This window comes from Hibiscus syriacus, unplaced genomic scaffold, assembly GCF_006381635.1.
Source record: "Hibiscus syriacus cultivar Baekdansim isolate YM2019G1 unplaced genomic scaffold, ASM638163v2 tig00001674_pilon, whole genome shotgun sequence".
NCBI lineage: Eukaryota > Viridiplantae > Streptophyta > Magnoliopsida > Malvales > Malvaceae > Hibiscus > Hibiscus syriacus.
Genome location: NW_024061880.1, coordinates 67822 through 78180, shown reverse-complemented (window position 1 = coordinate 78180; position 10359 = coordinate 67822). Strand labels below are relative to the sequence as shown.

The 10359-nt window shown below is 41.8% G+C and overlaps 2 protein-coding genes across 2 annotated transcripts; both read left to right on the top strand.

Annotated features, from left to right (window-relative positions):
* The first annotated feature begins 292 nt into the window (after positions 1–292).
* LOC120130845 (F-box/kelch-repeat protein At2g44130-like) lies at positions 293–1373 on the top strand. The gene has a single exon (XM_039148002.1). The coding sequence runs from the start codon at positions 315–317 to the stop codon at positions 1356–1358; it is 1044 nt and encodes a 347-aa protein (XP_039003933.1). The 5' UTR covers positions 293–314; the 3' UTR covers positions 1359–1373.
* Positions 1374–7838: 6465 nt separating this feature from the next.
* On the top strand, positions 7839–9688 carry LOC120130836 (LEAF RUST 10 DISEASE-RESISTANCE LOCUS RECEPTOR-LIKE PROTEIN KINASE-like 1.5). Its single transcript, XM_039147990.1, has 3 exons — positions 7839–8788; positions 8902–8958; positions 9484–9688. The coding sequence occupies exons 1-3, from the start codon at positions 7963–7965 to the stop codon at positions 9516–9518; spliced, it is 918 nt and encodes a 305-aa protein (XP_039003921.1). The 5' UTR covers positions 7839–7962; the 3' UTR covers positions 9519–9688.
* Positions 9689–10359: the final 671 nt, after the last annotated feature.

Here is a 10359-nt window from a genome sequence, read left to right as displayed (position 1 = left end):
TGGTCTTCATTCTTAATGAAAGCTTTTAATTTTCTTTATATTTTTAAGTTTATCATTTACTTTTTATATAAGTATTTTGATAACTGTTGTCTCCAAATTTATTTATTTATTGTGATGCATTATATTTTTATTTTTTTTATTAATAAAGTTGTATTTAAAATAATAATAATAAAGAGATTAGATCAAGTTGTACAGAAATTCGGTGCAACGTACACGTGTCCATGAACTTTGTCTGTTATCCAATCGTCTCTTATAAATCAGATGTGGATGCAGTTCGGTTTGCAAGCATTGCAAACCTTCTAGAAGCTTAAGAAATGCAAAGTTATGATTTTTCATCAGAGTTGGTCCCTGGTTTACCCAGTGAACTCGGTCTCGAGTGCTTAGCGCGGTTGCCTTGTACAGCTCACAGAGTTGCCTTCCGAGTCTGTCACCGATGGCGGGATTTGCTCCAAAGCCAGGAATTTTATTACCATCGGAAGAAATTAGGGTACACTCTTAAAGCCGCTTGCTTAGTTCAAGCCTTTAACGGTGGAATCGGGAACGGACATAAAAGGCCCGGTGAGTTACCGAGTTATGGGGTTGCCGTGGTTGAATCGGTGAATCGATGCTGGTACAAGCTTCCCCCTGTTCCCAAATACTCAGATGGTTTACCTTTGTTTTGTCAATTAGCAAGCTGTGAGGGGAAGCTTGTGGTGATGGGCGGGTGGAACCCAGTGAGTTACGACCCGGTCACTGATGTTTTCATCTACGATTTCACGACTCAACAATGGAGACAAGGGAAGGATATGCCGTCGAAGAGGTCGTTCTTTGCGATCGGAGCATGTTCGGGTCGGGTCTATATAGCAGGCGGACATGACGAGAACAAGAACGCGTTGAAAACGGCGTGGGCTTATGATTTGAGAAACGACGAGTGGACTCAGATGGGTGACCTGAGTAAAGAGCGAGACGAGTGTGAGGGCGTGGTGATCGGGGAGGACGAGTTCTGGGTTGTGAGTGGGTACGGTACGGAGAGGCAAGGTCAGTTCGACGGGAGTGCTGATGTTTTCGCGTTCAAGTCGGGTCAATGGAGGGCGGCCGAAGAGGTTTGGGAACCGGGTCGGTGTCCGAGATCGAGTGTAGGGATAGGAAAAGGCGGGGAACTGATGAACTGGGCGGAGCTGGACCCTGCCGTTCGGGTCGGATCGCGCGGGATTACGCTTGGTGACCGGGTCCTGGTTACGGGGTCGGAGTACCAGGGTGGACCTCATGGGTCCTACATGGTGGAAATTACGGGAGGACGAAATGGTAAACTGGAGAAAATCAGTTCGCCCGATGAGTTTTCTGGGTTTGTCCAGTCAGGCTGCTGTGTGGAAATCTGATTCACATGGCATAAACCAAAAAGAAAAGAAGTAGATAATCTCTGGGTAATAAAATTAAAATTATCTAAAAAAAATTATGTGGTAATTTTGGTTTGGCCCCTCAAGTTTTGTGTACTTTTCGATCATGATGTGGATAAAGCAGCTTTTTTCCCCAGATATTATGAAATTTTGAATATGATGTTATACTATTTATATCATATTTGGGTTGGGATGGTAAAAGATAGAGCTGATTGTGACAACCCTTAAGATTATGGTCAACTATATTTATGGTCGGCTGAACTTTAATGTATTTTTACTTTTGCTAATAATTTTTAAAAATTTATATTATAATCATAATCTTTTATCATTTTTATAAAGATCATTGTAATTAAGAGGTAAAATTGCCCAAATATCATTTCAAAGAAAAATCATGGTATTCTAAAACCATTTTTTCATATAGTGTATTTCAACAGACATTCGAAAAGATATCCACATGACATAATATTTTTTTTTCAAATCGTACGCATAGACGATTAATGAAACAGTTAAGCTGTTAAGAATTGATTAGGTGGTTAGAGTTGTTATCAGTTAGTTAAAACTGTTAGCTAGCTAAACCACTGTTCGTGAAAAGCTCTATGAGCAGCTATAAAAACAATGTACACAGTTACTTTGAAAAAATGAAGAAAAGTTTCTGTAAATTGATAGTTCTAAAGTCAGTATATCAAGATCGTATCATTCGCTAAATTTCCTGGGCAAAGGTTTCTTGTTTCCGCTGTGTAAAAGGCTCTTCTCTCAACTGTGACTAGCGTTGTTTGCTGCTCATCATGTTCAATAGCGATGCGTCTTCTCCAGCCATGGAGTTCACCACAAGAAGCACTAAAGCGTTCTCCAATAAAAAAAATGAACGTAGTTCTTGACGAAACGAACTTCTTGCTCTGGAAACAACAAATCTTGCTGACAGTTCGCAACCATCGCCTTGAGCGATTCTTGATGGGAACGATGAGGTCTCTGCCAGAGACCATAGTTAGCGATGATGGAGAAGTCTTGCCCAATGAGCTGTTTGAAGAATTTGTCGCTCAAGACAGCGCCCTTGCGTCGTGGTTGCTCTCCACGATTAGCTCGCAGCTTCTGCCTCAGTTTGTGGGTGCTGAGTCGGCGTCATCAGTCTGGTCCACGGTGCTTCAGTTCTTTGGGAACAGATCCACAACTGCTGTTATAAGCTTACACTATAAACTGCAGCCTCTCAAGAAAGGGGATGACTCGATGAGAGTATATATCACACGTGTAAAAGAAGTGTGTGATGCCTTGCAGTCGTGTGGCAGTGTCGTGTCCCAAGCTGAACATGTTGCCAGCATACTAAAAGGCCTTCCTCGAGAGTACCAGCCGTTTGTTGCAGTCATAACAACCACACGTGAAGCCCTAACTCCTGACATAGTGTACAGGATGCTACTGGATGCAGAAACCCAGTTAGCTGGCTTTGGTGATCAACCTGAAGTGTTGCCAATAAGTGCTAACATTGCTCAAGGGACAGGTTCAAACAAGTCATCCGTCTCTAACAACTATTACGATCGTAAGCCTTCTCGACCATCGACTAGTTCTGATGGAAGGACTGGTGGTAGAGGCAGAGGTCGTGGTCGTTATATACAGTGCCAGCTCTGTGGTAAAAATGGCCACCTTGTAGACACCTGTTGGTATCGTTTTGATCATGACTTCCCTGGGGTTACAGCTGGTAGTAAGTCGTATTCAAAGGACCAGCCTGCAGATGCACATTACTCTGCATATGAAACTAAGCCTGCTGAGTGTGAAAGTTGTTGTGTTCAAAACAGCGGGTCTCAAATTGATACACGACCTCAAGCGCTTACCTCGACAACAAATCGCGAACGATGGGTGGTGGACTCAGGTGCCACCCATCATGTCACCCCAGATGGAACAGTCCTTAGTCATAGAAATGACTACAACAGTCCAGGTAAGTTGGTAGTTGGCAATGGAGTAGCCTTAGACATCAAGGCAGTTGGTAACTCTATCTTATGCTCATCTTCTAGAGCCTTACTATTAAACGACTTGTTGCATGTTCCTAGGATAACTAAGAACCTCTTGTCTGTTTCGAAGCTTGCTAGGGACAACAATGCCTTCTTTGAATTTCATGCACATGAGTGTTGCGTTCGTGATGAAGAGTCTGGGACTGTCTTGCTTCGTGGAAAAGAAGAAGGTGGTTTGTATTCGTTTACTGCTGATCCTCAAGTGACATCTCTAGTTGCTGAAGAAGCTAGTTCCATGGCTGCTTCACTTGACTCCTACGAACTTTGGCATCGACGGTTGGGCCACCCCTCTCATGATAGTTTACTAAAAATTTGTAAAGAATTGAATGTAAACATTTCAAGGTCAATGAATAAAACGTGTCCTGCTTGTCAAATGGGGAAGAGTCATAAACTACCATTTCACAATTCGAACACTGTGTATGATACTCATTTTCAGCTCGTGTTTACAGACTTATGGGACCAGCACCAGTAACCTCAAATGGCTTTAAGTACTATGTCACCTTTATTGATGCGAGTACTAGACACTCGTGGCTTTATCTGTTGAAAGACAAGTCAGAAGTCGTCGTTGCGTTTGGCTTGTTTCAGAAAATGGTCAAGAACCAATTCAACTTACCCATTAAAGCAGTCCAGAGTGACTGGGGAGGAGAATACAAGAGGCTGTCAGCCTCGTTGGTTAAGGAAGGTATTTTGCATCGTGTGACTTGTCCACACACGTCTGAACAAAATGGTGTGGTGGAACGCAAGCATCGGCATATCATCGAGCTTGCACTTGTCCTTCTTGCTCAGGCGTCTATGCCAATACGTTTCTGGTCATATGCAGTCGTTACTGCAGTGCACTTAATCAATAGACTACCAACAAGAGTGTTACAAGGGAAGTCACCATTTGAGAAATTTTTTGGCAAGAGACCTGAATATGAGGGGCTGAAAGTGTTTGGTTGTCAGTGCTTTCCACACTTGAGACCTTTCTTGAAACATAAGCTTGACTTTCGATCGCAATCGTGTGTCTTTCTTGGCTATAGTCCTCACCACAAGGGTTTCCAATGCCTTGCACCCAATGGCCGTATATATGTGTCTCGACATGTGATTTTTAATGAGCTAAATTTTCCTTTTGCAGGCCCTACTCATACAAGTTCCTCAGCTCACAAAATCAGTCCACAACTACTGCCTCTAGAAGTGATTACCAATCTAGGAAAATTCGGTGCACATGGCGACGCTACCTTAATGGATGTGGGACGTGATGAAATAAACAGCGAGAGGGTTCTCTCAACTGGAACAGGCGCAGTTGATGAACATGTTGGAGCATCGAGAGCTGCAAGCCCGGGTGATGAGCATCCTGCTGCATCGAGAGCTGCAAGTCCGGATGATGAGCATCTAGTTACATCGAGAGTTGCAAGTCTGGATGATGAGCATTCTGCTGCGTCAAGAGTGGCAAGTCCTGCTTTGGTTAGTGACAATGAAAATTCTGTCACCCATATGACCAGTCAGGTGCAGAATAGTTCCAGTCGGGCTGCTGCCAGTACATCTGCATCTACTCAAGAATAGCCTGCTGAAGGTGTACTCGGGAATAAACATTCAATGCTTACACGTAGTAAGTGTGGTATATTTAAGCCAAAAACATACACTAGCTTCTTCGATGACTCAACCCCTACCAGTATTCGAGCTGCATTACAGTCTTCAAGTTGGAGAGCAGCAATTCAGGCAGAACTCGATGCCCTACAAGGAAATAAGACTTGGTCCTTAGTACCTGTACCCAAAGGACGTGATGTTGTTGGTTGCAAATGGCTTTTCATGATAAAGAAGAATCCGAATGGGTCTATTCAACGGTATAAAGCTTAGTTGCCAAAAGATACTCGCAAGTCCCTGGCTATGACTTTAAGGACACATTCAGTCCAGTCGTGAAGTTTACAACGCTGAATGTAGTGCTTTCGTTGGCTGTCAGTAGGAATTGGCTGCTGCGTCAAGTTGATGTGAATAACGCGTTTTTAAATGGAGAGTTGGCTGAGGAAGTTTTCATGCAACAGCCCCCAAGATTTGAAGAAGTGGCTGTAGATGGATCACCACTTGTGTGTAAACTACACAAGGTTTTGTATGGTCTTCGCCAGGCGCCTAGAAATTGGCATGACAAGCTTAAGGCGAGCCTTGAGCGGATGGGGTTTGTTGAATCCTTGGCTGATGTTTCACTCTTTGTGAAGTGTGGAAGTGGTTGCTATACACTTGTTTTAGTTTACGTGGATGATATAATTATTACTGGTGAGAGCACAGATGATATTGAGGGAGTGATTCGACTTTTGCAGGAGGATTTTTCTCTCAAGGACCTAGGAGAGCTGAGCTTCTTTCTAGGTATAGAAGTTATGAGAACCACTGGCAAACTAGTGTTGTCACAAAAGAAATATGTTCTTGAGTTACTAGAGAGGGTGGATATGTTGCATGCTACCCCTACTACAACCCCTATGGTTGGGTCGACAAAACTAGTTCATGATGCAGGATCGCCACTCAGTGATGCTCGTGAGTACAGAAGCTTGGTGGGTGCACTTCTGTACGTGTGCCATACTCGACCTGATATAGAGTTTAGCGTAAACAAAGCTGCTCAATATATGCATGCTCCCTGTGAGGCACACATGGCAGCAGTCAGGCGTATACTTCGGTACTTAGCCGGTACCTTGGACTATGGTCTCACCTTTCTGGCTAGTGAAGCGGGGCTGAAGGTAATAGCATTTGCTGATGTAGACTGGGGTGGTGATGCAAGTGATCGCAGGTCCGTTTCTGGTCACACGGTGTTCCTCACACAGTGTCCTGTGGTTTGGAGCTCGAGGAAGCAAAAGACGGTGTCTAGATCGACTATGGAAGCTGAGTATCGCAGCATAGCAGACACAGCAGCATAAGTAACTTGGATTAATGCGTGACTTGGCAGTCTTGGGACCAAGCCACGTGAAGAACCGATTATCTGGTGTGATAATACAAGTGACATAGCTATGAGCATGAATCCGGTCTATCATGCACATTCGAAGCATGTGGACATGGATGTCCATTTCATTAGGGAGAAGGTAGCTGCCAAAGCGTTGTGTATCTGCTATGTGCCAGCCAACTGCCAGGTAGCTGATGGTCTCACTAAACCGCTGACTAAAGCAGCGTTCGAAGTCTTCAGAAACAAGATGTGTGTACTGCCTTGTTGAAGAAGGGAGAAGAAGCAGAGGGAATAATGAAACAGTTAAGCTGTTAAGAATTGGTTAGGTGGTTAGAGTTGTTATCAGTTAGTTAAGACTGTTAGCTAGCTAAGCCACTGTTCGTGAAAAGCTCTATGAGCAGCTATAAAAATAATGTACACAGTTACTTTGAAAAAATGAAGAAAAGTTTCTGTAAATTGATAGTTCTAAAGTCAGTATATCAAGAACGATAGATAAAAACCTGCAATCATATCATAATCACAAAGTGATTATGTACCTTAGCATCATTGCCCGTAGGACATGAAAATCCAGCTTTAGAAAGGGTGGGAAAACTACAACAGAGATTGAAGTAAAAAAAAATATAGTTGCCGGGGTTGCAATCATCCGTAAAAGCTTATCGTTAGAAGGAGGGCTTGAACCTCCTGCCACACGCTCTAACCAACTGAGCTATTCCAGACGTTGAGTGACAAAATACATAGATATTTATATAATACATATAGCACAGAGATGTGGAGAAAAGCACTATCTTCAACAGTTGAACAAGTACAGTTCTTGAAAGAGCGTGTACTCCATTGTTACCCACTTGTGTTTGAAAGACTCCCAATATCTCAAAAGGGCATTCGCCTCTGGTTTTTGTGATTGAAAAGGACCCAAAGTTGCTGCCTTTCGAAACTTTGAGCATCCTTTTGAGTTCCATGAATCTTGCCAACACCTCCGCCCCTGCTTTTGCTCTTGTAAAATCTATGTTCAAAAACAGGTATTTTGTCCCTTTTGGCTTGTGGGGTGATATGCTTGTTGATATCAGTAGGAAAAGTGGTAGCTTTGTTGCGTTTTTGAGGAATGTTGTTGGATTGCAATTAATGAAAAGTTGAATTATTTGAAACCTGATTTCGCTTCTTGTAATGCTGCTCTAGAGTGTTGTAGTTATGAACTCGAATCGGTTTCCGATGCTGAAAGAGTAGTGACAACTATGACTGTGTTAGGTGTTCGCCGATGAATCCAGTTTTGGTTTTCATTCCTATTTGTATGCATCGAAAGGGCTTGAAAAGAAGATAGACGAAGTTAGAAAATTTGATGGTTGAATTCGGATTTTCAAATAAACGAGTGCTTTACAATAGCTTGATTGTTGGGTATGCTAATTAGGGCAATATGGGCTTAAGTTTCAGGAAGGATTTTGTGTAGTTTAAGGGAAGGTAATGGGAAAGATTTGAATTATACAGAATAGTAACGAAAATCCATGCTGCTTTATAGCTAGAATGCATATAAAGAGGGGCTCTTCTTTTTAGGAAGGAATAGGGGACGAATGTTGAAATTTGATTACCTACCACCGAAAAGAATACCATTTTCTCTTTCTCATATCATTTTAACTATTAGCTCAATAGCCGCATCTGTAATTCTCTCTTCATCTGAAACCCTTTATCCATGTCAAATCTACCAGCTGCTTCTCTCTTCCTCACCATTCTCTTTTTGCTTCCTCGACTCGATAAAGTTTCCACTGCCGACCATGCTCCCGGCCGCACCATCCCGACCCGTGGTACATGTAACAACACATGTGGTACAATCCCGGTCATGTTTCCCTTTGGCACTGGATTCGGATGTGGCCACCCTTCCTTCTCTAGATATGTAAAATGCAATGCCGGCACTCTACAATTCTCAACCGGTACCGGCGTTTACACCGTTTCTTCCATCGACTACCCGGCCAGCACCATTGTGGTAGCAGACCCTCTCATGTCGACTTGCTCCTCGATGCAGAACTCTGGAAGCTTTAGCTTAGATCGAACGAGCCCGTTCACTCTAACGGGTTCCAACATCTTTGTCCTGCTTGGTTGCTCCACTACGTCTCCTGTGTTTGATCCAAGCGAGGACTTGTGCGACACCGGTTCCGGTTCTCGTGTTTGTACCGGTTTATACTCTTGCAAAGGGGTGAATGGAATTGGTTTGCCTCAAAATGCACCTACATCCACATGTTGTGTTTATGACTCGTTCATGGCAGTGGGATCAGGTTACTCTTTGGATCTTCCGAAACTCCAGTGCTCGTCGTATTCTTCGATTTACGAGTTCGGGGATGAAGGGGATCCCATGAAGTGGAAATTTGGTATATCTTTGCAGTATAATGATTCTTACTATACCACAGCATGTAAGGACTGTGAAAGCAGTGGAGGTTTGTGTGGATTTTCTGGTCTGGATGACTCATTTTCTTGCATTTGCAGAGATGGTGTGAACACTACCACAAATTGCTTTGGCCATGGTTAGTTTCAACTTGCACTGTTGCACATCAATTTAATTCATTATTTCTTCTTTTAATTCTCTTTATTTAGTTAAGAAACTTGTCTTTTTTTTATGTGTTTTTGATATGATTAGGGTATACCTGGAGTGGAGCATGGGAACCCAAAATTCAAACCAAGACTATTATCGGAGGTATACCCCAAAATTCTTCCTTTGGCAGGGCTTTTAATTTACCGGATCTTATTTCGTTTTTGTGTTTCTTTACATGATTAGGGTATACCCCAAAAGTTTTCCTTTTGCAGGGCCTTTTTGCAGTAGCATAGTGTTTTCTAATACATTTCTACTTTTTCTTCTATCTTCAAAAATCCCATCATTTGCTTTCAAACATGCATGTTTATCACCGATCTCGAGTTCGAGTACCGTAAATGAATAATCGTAGAAAAAGAAATCTCTGAGTTCGAATATTATGAATGAATAAAATAGTATCGGGAAAAGGTCCAACCCGACTCGACTCCGAGCTTGATCAAGACCCTTTTAACTATCAGACACAAATGGTCTCCGGCCGGAAAAAAATGTGCATGTTTACCAACTTCCACCAGCCCTTCCCCATGTTTGCTTCACTCTTTCTGTACATTTTTTCACTATTACAATTCATACCACATTGCGGGAAAGAAAATAACTTGATCGTTGCTTTTATTTGATCTTCTGCCTTTGTAGTGCTTTTGCTGTTGTGGACTTTGCTTCTAGTTTGAAGACGAAGGCGATCATTTCATAACGACAATGTGTTTTGGCTGTCGCCGGAAAGCAAGATCGTACGCTGTTACGTGCAAATTTAGCCTTAATTATATCATGAATTTAAGGTTTAATTTTTTGTCCGAATTTAATGAATATTCTTTCCATCAATGTAACAATTTGTCATTACATCAAATTCTCGATACATGTATTATCGGAGATCCGGGGACCATATATAACATATATAGTTTTAAGACACAAATGATTTATTAATTAAAATTAATTTATTCATGTCATATTTGAATAATTTTTTACTCAAAACTTGAAACGAGTTCAGAATATATCGAGATCAAACAAAAACTTTTATTATTTTTTGAAATAAAAAAGTTTTAATTTTTAAATTAATGCTTAATTATAAAATAAATGAACGAACTATACCACTTTTTACGAATTGGTGTCCAAACTATTTTTTGAATGATCTATGTATATAACGTTATAAAGATTATTATTTTAGGTGTCCGAGATGTAATGGTCATTGAAAACCCCCATTAAGTGACCGTTGAAAACCCTTGTTAAGTGACACGTTTCATGTTTTTATAATTTAAAAAAAAATATTTTTTAAAATCCCCGACCTGATCTGTACGGTTCATGCCTCCCTCTTACTCTTCTGCCTCTTCTCTAATTCCCTAGGAAGATCCACATTTCAACTTATAACGACTGCTGAAGTCTTATACGTCCGTTTAGCACTCTTCCCGAACATGGCAGCAGGTTTAGATTTCTCCTTGATAGCACCCGACTTTTTCTTTGCCCGAGCAGAAGCAGTTGTCTTCACTGACAGAAGTTTAATAAACCCTTAACCTT

Excerpts from the sequence above, each read along its gene's own strand:
- LOC120130845 (XM_039148002.1), top strand. The coding sequence starts at position 315 with ATGCAAAGTTATGATTTTTCATCAGAGTTGGTCCCTGGTTTACCCAGT.
- LOC120130836 (XM_039147990.1), top strand. The coding sequence starts at position 7,963 with ATGTCAAATCTACCAGCTGCTTCTCTCTTCCTCACCATTCTCTTTTTG. Across the intron at positions 8,789-8,901 it reads CACAAATTGCTTTGGCCATG|GGTATACCTGGAGTGGAGCA; the intron begins GTTAGTTTCAAC and ends TGATATGATTAG. Across the intron at positions 8,959-9,483 it reads AACCAAGACTATTATCGGAG|TGCTTTTGCTGTTGTGGACT; the intron begins GTATACCCCAAA and ends CTGCCTTTGTAG.